This window comes from Neodiprion virginianus, chromosome 2 (assembly GCF_021901495.1).
Source record: "Neodiprion virginianus isolate iyNeoVirg1 chromosome 2, iyNeoVirg1.1, whole genome shotgun sequence".
NCBI classification, from domain to species: Eukaryota; Metazoa; Arthropoda; class Insecta; order Hymenoptera; family Diprionidae; genus Neodiprion; species Neodiprion virginianus.
This window is the reverse complement of record NC_060878.1, coordinates 37,199,549-37,215,343: the sequence shown is the minus strand read 5'-3', so window position 1 is coordinate 37,215,343 and position 15,795 is coordinate 37,199,549. Positions and strand designations below refer to the sequence as shown.

The following is a 15,795-nucleotide window of genomic DNA, read 5'->3' as shown; positions in this document are numbered from 1 at the left end:
TCCTTTCCAGGCATTTATTGCTCTTGCTGGATCAACGAAATGTCAGTTTCGACTCAGACCCTGTGTCAACATTTTCAGAAAATCCGGAAGGGTAATCCATACTCTTTGAGCGAAATATTTTCAGTTGCAAGATCGATTTATTGATCCTTTCTAGACTGATAAGACACCACGAAATACACAAGAGAAATGAATCACAGCAAGGTACCGACGGCAGAGAAATCACCAAGGAATTTCTTCGTTCTTTGGCTGTAACTTTTGATCCGTTACTCCCAGCCCATTGAGACAGCGCCCAATCGATTTCTCTCGCAAACTGAAATCATTATACATCATATCATAGCATCATACATCATACATCTTACATCATATCATACATCATACATGATATTAAAGTTAGAAACCAAACTTTGGATGTTTGGATGTTCGGATGTTCAGAATGTGACGTCACCCAAAATTTTTTTTCTATCGACGTCATCGATCTATATAGACGCAAATCAGCTAGCCGAATTCCTCAGTCTGGAAACAACCGCGCGGTAGAGCGAATGTATGAGAATCGCGCTCCGCAGATTTCGAGTACCAGGTTCTCTACATCCTGCATCCTGCGCTTCCTGATGAAACTGGACTTCCAGGACAACCGCTCCGTAGTTTCTGCGCTCAAGGTCCACTACCAGGTGAAACTTAACTTCCAGTAAAAGCGCTTCGTGGTTCCTGCGCTCCAGGTCCACTACCCGGCGAAACTCGACTTCAAGAAGAGGACAAAGAGGACCGGGAGGTGGAGAAAGACATGGAGAACAACGAGAACGGGGTGGACGAGGAGAATTTTTCGCGCTAGCCCTAATTCGGTAGCTATCAATGCGCTAATAAAATTTCTATAATTTTTTATAATTTTCTCATAATCTTCTTGGTCAAATCTGTCATAAAAAAAATTATATTTATCCTTACACAATATTTTTCATGTGTTCTAATACTGAAAATATTGATTAGTAATCGAGGTACAACCGGAGGTGGTTATCAGTGGTCTGTGGAGTTGTTTGGTGGTGGTTGTTGGTGATCGAGGTGGACGAAGAGGAGGACGAGGACGACGAGGAGAATATGGTGGACGAGGAGGACGAGGATTTGTGAACGGTGAGTAGAAGATTTTTGTAATATTTAATTGCAATTGTTATTATATTTTATCTACAATTTTTCATACTTGTCACGTTTACAATACATCATTTCACTTCATTTTTTACGCAAGCCAGAATTCAGTAGCTCTCAATGCGCTAACAAAATTTCTATAATTTTGATTATTTTCTCGTAATCTTCTTGGTCAAATCTGTCAATAAAAAATTTACATTGATCCTTACACAATATTTTTGATATGTTCTAATACTTAAAATATTTATTAGTATTTGAGGTCTAACCCGAGGTGGGTAGCGGTGGTCATTGGAGGTGGTTGGCAGTGGTTGCAAGTGATCGAGGTGGACGAGGAGGAGGACTAGGAAGAGGAGGACGAGGACGACGAGGAGAATATGGTGGACGAGGAGGACGAGAATTTGTGAACGGTGAGTAGAAGATTTTTGTAATATTTAATTGCAATTGTTATTATATTTGATCTACAATTTTTTACACACGTCATGTTCACAATAAATTATTTCAATTCATTTTTCGCGCGAACCAAAATTCAGTCGCTATCAATGCGCTGATAAAATTTCTATAATTTTTTATAATTTTCTCATAATCTTTTTGGTAAAATGTGTCAATCGAAATTTATATTCGTACTAACACAATATTTGTACTGTGTTCTAATTTTTACTGTAAATATTTATCAGGATTCGAGTTGAACCTCGAGTTGGTTAGCGGTCGTCATTGGAGGTGATCGGAGGTGGTTAGGGGTAGCGGGCCTGGGCGCGGAAACTACGGAGCGCTTTTCTTGGAAGTTGAGTTTCACTAGGTAGTGGAACTGGAGTGCAGAAACTATGCAACGCTTGGTCAAGAGTCACCAGATCAAGAACCTGGACAGCCAGAACCACGGACCGCTTGTCCAGGAAGTCGAGTTTCACCAGGTAGCGTACCTGGAGCGTAGAAAGTACTGAGCGCTTGTCCTGAAAGACGAGTTGCACCAGGAAGCCGACCCGGAGTGCAGGATCCAGGAAGAAGAGAACCCTGTACTCGAAATCTGCGAAGCGCGATTCTCATCCGTTCGCTCAACTGCGCCGTTGTTTCCATACTGATGAATTCGGCTAGCTGATATTTCAAGAAAAAAAATTTTGGGTGACGTCACTTTCTAAACAACCGAACTTTGGTTTCGTACTTTTATACTACGTATGATGTATGATGATGTATGATGTATAATGTATGATGTATAATGTATGATGTATAATGTATGATGTATAATGTATGATGTATGATCTATGATGTATGATATGATGTATAATGACTTAGTTTTAACGTTTCGGCCAAGGAATACGCACTTTATCTTTCCTGCCGATTCCAGACTCATGAGGCTAGGCCCTTCGATGGTCAGCCTTTGACTAAAGACATATTCTTCAGTTAACGTGTCAGCTAATAACGCTGCCGTTCTGCGACAGTTGGATGATAAAAATTTTTGCTCGTACCTTTCGAATGTAAATTGAAATACACTCAAAGTTTTAAAAAGCTTCGTTCTATTTCTCCCTATCAAAAAAAAAATCCCAGACAATCACCTTTTAAGTCTTTAAATCAGGACACTGCGTGGAATACTGTCTCATATGCGGAGCAAAATATTTTGTCTCGGATTCGATTTGCATGACCCTTTCCTGACTGATTGGACCTCCAGGAGCTCAGAAAACACAGCGAAAAGAGCGTGGGATCAACAGCAGAGAAATGACGAAGGAAAAAGCACCTGCTGAAAAAGGTCGAAAATTCAGGTTTTCGTTTTTTGGCCGTAACTTTCGATGCGTTGATCGCAGCGTATTGGGACTGCGCCCAATCGATTTCTCTCGCAAAATTACGTCGAAATATTGCCTGAAAGAATTGATTCCAGCACTTTCCAAAATCACGAAAATTTTCGCCAAAAATACAAAGGGGTTAACCTTCCTTTTTTTTTTACCAAAAAATTTTTCGTCTCAGAATTGATTCGTATGACTCTTGCCCGACCAATTGGACCCCAAGGAACTCAGAAAACGCAGCGAAAAGAGCGTGGGATCAACAGCAGAGAAATGACGAAGGAAAAAGCACCTGCTGAAAAAGGTCGAAAATTCAGGTTTTCGTTTTTTGGCCGTAACTTTCGATGCGTTGATCGCAGCGTATTGGGACTGCGCCCAATCGATTTCTCTCGAAAAATTACGTCGGAATAGTGCCTGTAAGAATTGATTCCAGCACTTTCCAAAATCGCGAAAATTTTCGCCAAAAATACAAAGGGGTTAACCTTCCTTTTTTTTTACCAAAAAATTTTTCGTCTCAGAATTGATTCGTATGACTCTTGCCCGACCAATTGGACCCCAAGGAACTCAGAAAACGCAGCGAAAAGAGCGTGGGATCAACAGCAGAGAAATGACGAAGGAAAAAGCACCTGCTGAAAAAGGTCGAAAATTCAGGTTTTCGTTTTTTGGCCGTAACTTTCGATGCGTTGATCGCAGCGTATTGGGACTGCGCCCAATCGATTTCTCACGCAAAATTACGTCGGAATAGTGCCTGAAAGAATTGATTCCAGCACTTTCCAAAATCGCGAAAATTTTCGCCAAAAATACAAAGGGGTTAACCTTCCTTTTTTTTTTACCAAAAAATTTTTCGTCTCAGAATTGATTCGTATGACTCTTGCCCGACCAATTGGACCCCAAGGAACTCAGAAAACGCAGCGAAAAGAGCGTGGGATCAACAGCAGAGAAATGACGAAGGAAAAAGCACCTGCTGAAAAAGGTCGAAAATTCAGGTTTTCGTTTTTTGGCCGTAACTTTCGATGCGTTGATCGCAGCGTATTGGGACTGCGCCCAATCGATTTCTCACGCAAAATTACGTCGAAATATTGCCTGAAAGAATTGATTCCAGCACTTTCCAAAATTACGAAAATTTTCGCCAAAAATACAAAGGGATTAACCTTCCTTTTTTTTTTACCAAAAAATTTTTCGTCTCAGAATTGATTCGTATGACTCTTGCCCGACCAATTGGACCCCAAGGAACTCAGAAAACGCAGCGAAAAGAGCGTGGGATCAACAGCAGAGAAATGACGAAGGAAAAAGCACCTGCTGAAAAAGGTCGAAAATTCAGGTTTTCGTTTTTTGGCCGTAACTTTCGATGCGTTGATCGCAGCGTATTGGGACTGCGCCCAATCGATTTCTCTCGAAAAATTACGTCGGAATAGTGCCTGTAAGAATTGATTCCAGCACTTTCCAAAATCGCGAAAATTTTCGCCAAAAATACAAAGGGGTTAACCTTCCTTTTTTTTTTACCAAAAAATTTTTCGTCTCAGAATTGATTCGTATGACTCTTGCCCGACCAATTGGACCCCAAGGAACTCAGAAAACGCAGCGAAAAGAGCGTGGGATCAACAGCAGAGAAATGACGAAGGAAAAAGCACCTGCTGAAAAAGGTCGAAAATTCAGGTTTTCGTTTTTTGGCCGTAACTTTCGATGCGTTGATCGCAGCGTATTGGGACTGCGCCCAATCGATTTCTCTCGCAAAATTACGTCGAAATATTGCCTGAAAGAATTGATTCCAGCACTTTCCAAAATCGCGAAAATTTTCGCCAAAAATACAAAGGGGTTAACCTTCCTTTTTTTTTTACCAAAAAATTTTTCGTCTCAGAATTGATTCGTATGACTCTTGCCCGACCAATTGGACCCCAAGGAACTCAGAAAACGCAGCGAAAAGAGCGTGGGATCAACAGCAGAGAAATGACGAAGGAAAAAGCACCTGCTGAAAAAGGTCGAAAATTCAGGTTTTCGTTTTTTGGCCGTAACTTTCGATGCGTTGATCGCAGCGTATTGGGACTGCGCCCAATCGATTTCTCTCGAAAAATTACGTCGGAATAGTGCCTGTAAGAATTGATTCCAGCACTTTCCAAAATCGCGAAAATTTTCGCCAAAAATACAAAGGGGTTAACCTTCCTTTTTTTTTTACCAAAAAATTTTTCGTCTCAGAATTGATTCGTATGACTCTTGCCCGACCAATTGGACCCCAAGGAACTCAGAAAACGCAGCGAAAAGAGCGTGGGATCAACAGCAGAGAAATGACGAAGGAAAAAGCACCTGCTGAAAAAGGTCGAAAATTCAGGTTTTCGTTTTTTGGCCGTAACTTTCGATGCGTTGATCGCAGCGTATTGGGACTGCGCCCAATCGATTTCTCTCGAAAAATTACGTCGGAATAGTGCCTGTAAGAATTGATTCCAGCACTTTCCAAAATCGCGAAAATTTTCGCCAAAAATACAAAGGGGTTAACCTTCCTTTTTTTTTTACCAAAAAATTTTTCGTCTCAGAATTGATTCGTATGACTCTTGCCCGACCAATTGGACCCCAAGGAACTCAGAAAACGCAGCGAAAAGAGCGTGGGATCAACAGCAGAGAAATGACGAAGGCAAAGGCACCTGCTGAAAAAGGTCGAAAATTCAGGTTTTCGTTTTTTGGCCGTAACTTTCGATGCGTTGATCGCAGCGTATTGGGACTGCGCCCAATCGATTTCTCTCGCAAAATTACGTCGAAATATTGCCTGAAAGAATTGATTCCAGCACTTTCCAAAATCGCGAAAATTTTCGCCAAAAATACAAAGGGGTTAACCTTCCTTTTTTTTTTACCAAAAAATTTTTCGTCTCAGAATTGATTCGTATGACTCTTGCCCGACCAATTGGACCCCAAGGAACTCAGAAAACGCAGCGAAAAGAGCGTGGGATCAACAGCAGAGAAATGACGAAGGAAAAAGCACCTGCTGAAAAAGGTCGAAAATTCAGGTTTTCGTTTTTTGGCCGTAACTTTCGATGCGTTGATCGCAGCGTATTGGGACTGCGCCCAATCGATTTCTCTCGAAAAATTACGTCGGAATAGTGCCTGTAAGAATTGATTCCAGCACTTTCCAAAATCGCGAAAATTTTCGCCAAAAATACAAAGGGGTTAACCTTCCTTTTTTTTTTACCAAAAAATTTTTCGTCTCAGAATTGATTCGTATGACTCTTGCCCGACCAATTGGACCCCAAGGAACTCAGAAAACGCAGCGAAAAGAGCGTGGGATCAACAGCAGAGAAATGACGAAGGCAAAGGCACCTGCTGAAAAAGGTCGAAAATTCAGGTTTTCGTTTTTTGGCCGTAACTTTCGATGCGTTGATCGCAGCGTATTGGGGCTGCGCCCAATCGATTTCTCTCGCAAAATTACGTCGAAATATTGCCTGAAAGAATTGATTCCAGCACTTTCCAAAATCGCGAAAATTTTCGCCAAAAATACAAAGGGGTTAACCTTCCTTTTTTTTTTACCAAAAAATTTTTCGTCTCAGAATTGATTCGTATGACTCTTGCCCGACCAATTGGACCCCAAGGAACTCAGAAAACGCAGCGAAAAGAGCGTGGGATCAACAGCAGAGAAATGACGATGCAAATACAGATAGCAGAAAAATATGAAAAAAGAATTGTTTCGTTATTCGGCTGTTACTTCAGATATATTGATCGCAGCGTATTGGAACTGCGTCTCATAGATTCCTCTCGGAAAATTACATTTATGCAGCGCATCAAAGAATACACTCCAGCATCATTTTAATTATCAAAATTTCAATCAAAATCCAAAAATGTCCATCCCCTAATTCACTTAGCAGGGAATAGTCTGTCGAAAAAAGAATTTGTAACAAAGGGAGAACTGTTCCGAATTGACATGAATCATTTATTTTTAACGTACAAGAGGATACTTTTCAGTGTAAAATTAAAAAAAAATTCTTTGTAGGAACATTTTTGAAACGTTTGTAACTAAAAATTATGTAGTTCAAAATTTGTTCAAAATATTTGCAGATTAAAGTTGACTTGGTGAAAAACTTTGAAAAAATTCAACGTGAGCGTCTTGGAGATGCTTAAATAGTCGCTTTTTGTTTCCTAACTAGTCATTTTTTCTCTCTGATATCATAAATATTCGACTCTATGTTGATTTTATTAAAGATTATTCAATGATAATAAGAAAAAAATGAAAATAACTGTTTTCATTTGACTTCTTTTAAATACATGCATAAGTTTGAAAAATTTGTTACGTCACATCAGGGGGAGGGGGTTCTAAAAATGTGACAACCTGAGACAAGGACGGGGGGAGGAGTTTAAAAGTTCTAAAATTCGTGTGACGTAATTTATGGATGGCCCCTTACGTTTAACTTTCAGTAAATTATTTCGACGTGTGTTCGCAATTTGTGAATGTTCAATGTCTGCTTATTTTCAAGCTATCGAAGCTTCCCAAGTTTTTCCATGAAGCATTTCACTCGGTCTGAATTAACCGCGTTTTTCCATTGTCCGTCAGTTTTGAAGTACGTTCCAACGATAACAGCATCTGCTGTAAGGTATTTTTCTAAATTTTCAGTAGTCACACCTGAACCAACGATGACAGGCCCCTTTGCCACCCGCTTCACTTCTGCAATAAAGTATTTCACACAAAATGACAACTCAACACACATCGCAATACGTAGTAGGTATGATCTCATTGACGCTTCCAATTTTGGTTACATTCCATACCCTTTACTTGCGAGGCATCCGCTGGATCACCAGTAGCAGATCCTGTTATGATAACACCATCCGTCAAGAAGAACTCAGCTGCCTTGGCGGTCTCGGATAAAGTTACATCGGATGTAATAGAATGTGCGCTAGAATTAAACTAAAAATATTAGTCACGAAATTCTGATTAGCTAATTGTAATGCTCAGCTTTTTACAGTAAGCTGTTAAACGTCAAAGAACCTGTACCAACCTATGTTTCTTCTTGATGTCGGAAAATACAAGGATATCTTCGGCGTCTATTTGTTTACGGTATCTCAACAAACTCCCGGCACTAGCGTCCGTGAATCCCTCGTCGGCTATATGCGAGAAAACGAAACCTTCCGCTCTGATAAACTGTAAGTCAGCTGCCTGTGCCACGGCGATTGCCTCTTTATTCGCTCCTGCTAAAACCTTTTTATCATTCGATCGATACGAACATCATAACGGAGGACCATTAATCAGATTATAATAAATTGGGGAAGTTTGTTTTTGATACCTGAACCCCACAAGGCACGTGTCGAGGAACAATTTTCCTGATCTCAGAGCAAACTCTCGTCATTAAGGCGGTAGTTTCCGGAAGCAAGTCCTTAGATCGGACGTACGGGATGTCGTGCATATTTTCCACCAGGACGCCATCCTGAAAGACGGATTGATCAAATATTAATAAATGTAAAACGATCATGCACGCCAAGATACTGACCACTTTGCAACTTGCATAAATCGCGGCGTCGTCGAGCGCATCTGTGATAATTCTCTTAACGTTGCCTCCGTATCGTGGCGTTCCTAAAATAAAATACCGATTGCTTATCGAACGACCTCGAAGTTGGATACCGCGTTAAACTGCATAACGTGCGTTTTTACATTGATTAAACAAACGGCTTGGGAACGAGAAATTTCTAGCATTGTCAATCGCCATTCGAAGTTTTCCCGCCGTCGCCGCGCTGCGCGCACGGCGTCTAAATTACGTCAGACGAGAGCGGAGTGATCGAGGTTAGTTGAATAGCACGTGAAAAAAATCAGTACTCCACCTGGCAATCCGCCCACGTGTATCATCCCTATCGCCGAGCATCCGGTCTTCGTGAATACTTTGCGAAACCTCAACATTTCGGTGAGTCAAAGACGAAAAACACTCTCCGTATTATTTCCCACGTCAATTTGCATCCTCCCACAAATCTGCGTAGGTATAAATATATACATACAAGCACGCACCTACATACGTATGTACAACTGATTCGGGATAACTTTAACCCAACCGCCTTCTGTCCGAGACTGTACAATGTACTATTAATATTATAGGGCTTAGGAGGCTTATTTTCTCCCGAAATGCGTGTCGCGTTCGCACTCTTGCAGGTCTATAAACGATGCGAACAGAACTGCTGTCTTCTCCAAATTACACAGCGAAATAAATGTCGTCACGTTCACGTGGTACAGTAATAATTCTTCGACCAGATACGTGGAAACACGATTGAAATGTCAGTAGTTATTTGCATGTGTGCGTAAGTCGGTTTTGTGGGACTGGACGCCGGCAACCAGACGTTTCAACGGACACATTAGTGGCTTTCGAATTTATTTCAAAGTTATTAGAAAGCCCAGTCTTCGACTTCACGGTTTATTTAGACAGTGAAAATTTAACGATTTTTTAAATTCCGAATTTATCAGGGACCATTAAGATATTGGACGACGCCATTTAATGGTAAAAAATTAGTCTCGCTCCAAGAGTAGCATATTTGATGATAAAAGTAGTTATTACTTGTAATATTTATTCGCTCCAGCTACAATTCCATATCATCAAATAATAGCCAATGACTATAACTAGTTTACTCAGCTAATTATGCTCCTTATTTTTGTGCCTGCACATCGCTTAAACTTGAATGACAAATGTGGCTTGTAAATCTTGTAAAATCTGACGAAGATATTTAATTTATCTCCGCTTGAAAAATCATAGAGTGAACCCAACCGATATTTTTTGAAGTCCTTTCACTTATTTTCCGTCCTTGCTTTTTTTTTGTTATTTACCTATAACGAAATTTCAACACAATTATGAATATAATACACTGAGAAAAATAACATGCTTGAGATAGCGATAAGGAATTCAGTAGATGAACAAAGAGATCATTTTAAATCTTTTATTTATGTTTTTATCACATTTTTCATCTCCGCAGAGGAATTTCATTATTTATTATTACAGTCGTACTTTCTTGCGATCTACGAAAAATACAATATATGTATATTACCCTAACATGTATATGAGTTTTTATTCTTATTTTCATTTTTTTCACTTTTCTTTTTTTTTTGCATTCATATTCTCCAGTGAGACTATAAGGAGTTAAGTAATTATGTTATTACAATTACGAAAAATGTACAATTATATACGCAAAGTTAATTATAATTCATCATTATATACGATAAATATAATATTAATAATATATCATTCAACTTTTTGTTTGTCTTATTTTTCTTGTTTTCCTTTCCGTTAAACCTTTTGTTATTTAATATTACCGTCATTATTTTAGTTTGTTTTCTTCGTTTAATAATAGTTCGCATCTTTTTGTTCAAATTATTTCAATCGTTTATTTTTATTCTTTTTAACTTTAAAATAAACTTTGCAATCTGTTGGGCTATGTCACAGCCAGTATATTTTGTTGAATATATGTATGGTACAAACAACATTTTGATACTTGAAAATCAGATCGCTTCTACTACGGACCCGAACGTTATAATATTTTATAATTATTATAATTACAATATACATAATTATTACTTTTGCGAGAATAAATTATTATAATCGATTACATATTTATCGGCTACTTTGTTTACTTATTCGCATGTTTTAATCATTTATATCGCAAATAAATTATACATCTTCTCACAGTTCACACCGATTGCAATGACGTACTTTATACTCGCGTCACAATAATTATAATGTCCAATAATATGTATAATAATAATAATAATAATCTAAGTATATGGTGGTGGAGGAATTAGGGTTGAACACGCTCAGATGGATCGATATATTTATAAAAGATTTTCATTAAATTTTTCGCAATATAAATCTGTGTGCAATCAAATTACGTAATATAATGTACAAATAGTTTTTTCTTGCGCTCTCATCTCTATTCAATCTTTAATAACCTGATTTGATGCAACAAACCTATAATATTTAGTTTTGTCTACAGTCTAGATTTCATTTCTCAATTTACAATCTAAGAACATGTGTATAGTATACATATATATGTATGCACATATTAATTTATTTATTTCACTTATTTTTATTGATTCACAGTCAATCTATCAATCTTAGTATTAGTAGGTAATTAGAGAGCACGAGACAAGTTTCGCTATATAATTTGTCTTCGTTAGTAAGTATTGCTCTTTCAACAATTATTAATGAACTACTTAAGGTGCGTGGTGTGTGTGTGTGTATGTGTGTGTGTGTTTACTATTATAGTTATAACATGTGCACGCCAACTGACATTATTCATATTTTGAACCGTACGGAATTCTTCTCAAACGTGCAAGATAAAATACGCGGTATTTGTTCAACTTATACCACGGTTATATTATACTATTCCACCTTGATGCAACGTGCTTCGTTTTACTTTGAATGACAATTAAAAATAATTTGAATGAAAAAATATATGCATGCTTGTGTACATTATTGGTAAAATATTCAGCATTTCGTCGAAAAAAGTTTCCAGCTTAATATAGATGTTTATTAAATATATTTTTGACTCGTCAGAATTCATTATTATAACCATGCACAATCATGTAAGGTTTCACAGTAATCGAACGTTGCATTTCCGTTATGTATAGTTGTATCACATTTGAAAATTTATAGTCTAGCTAGCTATTGACTAATTATTAACAAGGTGTATCTTATATTATTGAACGAACACAAACTAAGCACAATTTCATTGTGCAACAACATTAAATCGAGCTATGTATGTATCAAATTGATTATAATTCTCTTTATTCTCTTCCTTTGCTTTTTGTTTTTTCACAAACATCAGTGCAAGTATATAAGAATTCATGAGCATACAGTAATTGCTGCGTATCTATGTGATGTATTTAATATACACGTAATTCATTTACTATCAGAATAGTTTATATATTTGAACACGAATGAAGGAAGATCGCACCAGACAAATTGCGAGTGAACAACAAACGGAGAGTTTATGTAATGGGAAAAAAAAATCGAACTAGAATTTCCTGACTTTATTTATATCAAAACAAAAAAGGGGGCTTTCTCTCCTGAATAAAAATAAGAGTGTAACTACATTATTACACGACCCGCGCAAATTAAGAAAAACGCGCAAAAATCTCCATTTACACCAATAATTGTTAATCATGCATCTGCCATTTTTGTCCTATCTTCTCATGCTCCGATTCAGGGACGGGTATAAAATAAGCCAATTTATCGGCGTATGAATATATGCATATGCATATCTTGCGCTGAGGTAATTATAAATTTATACACCTACACGAGTGAAAAAAACAAAATTTTTTAGAGGAACCTGCAATATTTTTCGATAAATAACAATTACGGATAAGATCTATAGATGCAACAGATTAATTATACTATCAATATTTTAGGTAATAGCCGATTTATATTCTTCATTGTCAGATGATTAAAGGGCTCCGCGAAAATACTGCGCTGGTAATGGAAAAATTATTTACCACCGCTGACCATTGTCCGTTTTCATAAATACATTCTTTCAGTTTATTGTTAATATAGCGAGCTAGTATATCCTTTATATCTATTATAGGTTTATGTTACAATTTTTATAGGTCTTTTAAACGAGAAAAAGAGAAATCTTTGAATTGGTTCTTTTTCAATTGCGGTGAGTACGTTCCTCGCAAAGTATCGAATCCTTCTTTGCTTTATAGTTCAATTAAATGTTAATTCATTTTTAACCTATATTATACGTTCGTCTTCAATCCGAATCTCTCAGTTAATGAGTCTGTGTTTATGCGTAATAATTTTCCATCAGATTCGGCTTGTTTAATTGGCAAAGTCGCTCGAAGGAATTGATACAGGCAGTTGTACGGATATGCGGTACGGTGTTTTGCTGTAATGCGAAGTTTTCAGACTGCAAATATACGAAAAGCACCCGCATATCCACATAATGCCGTACACGAATTTTCAAGAACCAACAAAAATATCCGCATCTCGCAAAGACTGTGCTCTTACAACTTATGATACAGTACAAATTTTTATCGCAAAATCGATTTGATTCATTCGAATTAAAATTCACTCACGGTAATATCCTCGCATCCATTCTGAGCGTGTTCATCACTTACACACACATGACACAAACCATTATTGGTATGCGTAATGAAAGACTTAATCGTTTACAATATAATGATGAATAATGATTAATAATTAATGAATTCATAAAACTAATAATTAAAAGTTACAATTAGTTGTATAAAATACTTTTATCATTGTTAGGGCCAGGGTGCACACGCTTCTACATACCTACTGTATACCTATATGTATACGTTTCAAACAATGAACAGATATGAGTGAATCGTCAAGCTTTAAACACAAGGTAGATACTTCTTTTTTCTTTTCTTTGTCTTTTTCTCAAATTTTCCGTTATTTTTGTGGTCACACACGTTTTTCCTTTCCTGCGAATATTTGCTTCTTTTCTTTTTTTACATCATACACTTTCACATTAGGTATGTATACATGCGTACATATTTATTTTATGCATGTATGTATATACACTCTATGCCGTATATTGTATTCCTTTCTAAGCCCTTCAGGTTTCATGTTTCTACGTACGACGGCAAAATTTTGAAAAATTATTAATATAAATTTTTTTATTCCACCAAATCAATTTCATTGTCAGTCAACGTTTTCACGAGTTATGTATATTTGTTAATAAATATTCCCTGCCTAATGAATCTAACGTGTTTATCCGATGCTTTTTTTTTCATTTCACAAGTTTCACCACAGCAAAAATACGATACTTGTACGCCGCGAAATTACGTACATTTCTACGTACGGTATGTTACATATTGTATACACGGATTTTACTTGGGAAGGGTTATAACGGCCTAATCAGTTTTACTGACTTTTTAATTTCTTCTTTCTTTCTTATCTTTCATTCTTTTTCTTCCCCCAGTATTCAGTTATATTATTTTGCAAATAATTATGATTACGTCTCCGTTAACACTTAAAGGTTCGTTTCAAAATGCGTACCTTCCGTTAAAAGAAATCTTCCGTAAAATATTATTTACATCAACGATTTGGGGGTGTGGTTAATATTTCAAGATATATTTGCAACTTTGTGCTATAAATACGAAAGTTGGAAAAAAAAGTGAAAAAAATGGAAAATTATCTAGTTTGAAACTATCGTAGGAAAAAACTTCCCTCGCCGTGATACAATACGTTGCTATTAGAATATTGAATATTACTGAAATAACAGGCTGATCAAAAGCAACCGATTTATACCCAATTATATGTGAAGACGTGATCAGTAATTATAAAGAAAGAAAAGGGTGGGATTATAATTTTTGCGACAGGTAATTGGAAAATAATCGGCCGTTCGTGATACAAGTTAAATCAGTAATCACTGTAATGAAATAAATATTAAATAATCTGTATGAGTAAATATAGTTTGAAAAGAAACGCGCTTTGGAAAAGAAACATAAGAAAGAAAGAAAACTCAACATACCACCTCACAGCAATTTTTCAACACCCTATATATTTCATATATATATATATATATATATATTGCATATATATATATATTGCATATATGTATATCGTATATATAGCTGGCACATTTCCGTGACTCTTCGATTTTCTTTTACTTCTTTTTCCGTTCAAACTATAAATATCGTAATCAGCCGAATACATACGAGCACGGTGAAACACAATAACGGTATAATAAGAATCGTTAATTAAAGTGTAACCAGCCGTAAAAATAATACAGCGATAAAACAAAAGAATGACAATATCCAATAGCGTAACTACCACCACGTGGTCGAGGGGTCAGAGGGCAGGGGAGGATATATATATATATATATATATAGGGGGTTTTGTTGGTGCAAGGGGGGAGGGGGGCTAGAGTGCACCCTGGCCTGAGATCAGACGACTAGCACTTGCGATTGTTGTTTGCGCCGCTGTTTTGCTGACGCAGGCGGTCCTGGCGACGGGGACGTTTCCCCTTGCCGCTTGCTACCTCCCTCACCTTGTTGCCACGCTCCATACGGCCACGTTTCAGAACCTGCGCTGCTCGGTTTTCCAGAACCTGGATTCAAACGATTCGATTATTGTTTAAGAAACGATCCTTCCTTCCTTTATTATTATCTTGCTCGAAGTTGAAACCGGCCTGAAAATAGGGACAACCGTGATTTTTGGCACAAATTTTATTCGTTCAATATGAGGAGGTCAGTTTTGTACTCGTTTCAGGGAATGATGTTGGAAATTTGCAAACCAATATTTTATATAATGTTTATAAACTTGGGTCATAATCAACTCGCTATTTTTAGCCATTTTTTTTTTCTTTTTCAACTACGAACTGGGGAACAGACTTTGTTGACTCAATAATTTCCATCAAATGTAAACGTATGTTTTCGTTTCAAAGACAAGGAATCAAGAATGCACCACAGGTATACGTACTTCAATGATGTGCGGACATAGAGTCGGTGAAATCGGGAAAATTTTGGGTAATAGGTGAATGGGAGTGCCTGTAAAATGAAAAATGTAACGAAATTCTACAATGGTTGTAACGAAATGCGTCTGACGAAAACATACGAAGAAGAGAAGTGCATCGGGAGGCAGAAACTGTTATAGGATTTGTTGTATTACATCGTATGGTAGAGAGGAGCTGGCTAATCGCGAACCCACGACGTCAACGGTTGAAATTCACACAATTAATAGACAAGTATTTGTGAATTTGATACCGACACATTTCACTATTAATTAATATCTTGCTGCATTTGCCATTACAATATCTTTGAAATGGAAGAGCCAAAATTACGAATGTTATGAAAACGTGATACCTGGATGCGGATCATAGTTCAGACAGACCATTACCGAGCGATCAAGATTCCAAATGGTGAAAACTCGGAACGTTACGAACCTTCGCAAATACATACGTCATAAAGCGTTTGTCG

At 37.3% G+C, this 15,795-nt stretch overlaps 4 protein-coding genes across 7 annotated transcripts in view; 2 read left to right on the top strand and 2 right to left on the bottom strand.

Moving 5' to 3' along the window:
- LOC124297380 (syntaxin-1A) overlaps positions 1-2,350 on the top strand; it is an 85,916-nt gene extending 83,566 nt beyond the window's left edge. The window contains exons 9-11 of one of the 2 annotated variants that reach the window (XR_006906586.1): positions 485-839; positions 982-1,122; positions 1,809-2,350. The gene's annotated coding sequence lies outside the window, so the exon portion shown is untranslated. Of the gene's footprint in view, positions 1-484; positions 840-981; positions 1,123-1,385; positions 1,537-1,808 lie in introns of those variants that run through there. The other variant, XR_006906585.1, reaches the window with a different exon arrangement.
- A 4,277-nt stretch (positions 2,351-6,627) lies between these two features.
- On the bottom strand, positions 6,628-9,121 carry LOC124297382 (uncharacterized protein F13E9.13, mitochondrial). The gene is made up of 6 exons (XM_046748352.1): positions 8,694-9,121; positions 8,366-8,448; positions 8,162-8,302; positions 7,877-8,076; positions 7,647-7,774; positions 6,628-7,545 (listed from the first exon to the last, which is right to left on the bottom strand). The coding sequence occupies exons 1-6, from the start codon at positions 8,767-8,769 to the stop codon at positions 7,358-7,360; spliced, it is 816 nt and encodes a 271-aa protein (XP_046604308.1). The 5' UTR covers positions 8,770-9,121; the 3' UTR covers positions 6,628-7,357.
- The window catches only part of LOC124297373 (uncharacterized aarF domain-containing protein kinase 5), a 67,067-nt gene continuing 59,920 nt past the window's right edge, over positions 8,649-15,795 (top strand). Inside the window, exon 1 of the mRNA XM_046748336.1 lies at positions 8,649-8,773. The gene's annotated coding sequence lies outside the window, so the exon portion shown is untranslated. The remainder of the gene's footprint in view (positions 8,774-15,795) is intronic.
- Positions 9,778-15,795, bottom strand: part of LOC124297384 (tumor protein p53-inducible nuclear protein 2) — a 61,976-nt gene continuing 55,958 nt past the window's right edge. For 2 of the 3 annotated variants that reach the window (XM_046748357.1, XM_046748356.1), the window contains exon 4: positions 9,778-14,927. In XM_046748357.1, the coding sequence (XP_046604313.1) occupies positions 14,772-14,927 (156 nt within the window). In that variant the 3' untranslated portion in view covers positions 9,778-14,771. Of the gene's footprint in view, positions 15,009-15,795 lie in introns of all 3 variants that reach the window. The other variant, XM_046748358.1, reaches the window with a different exon arrangement.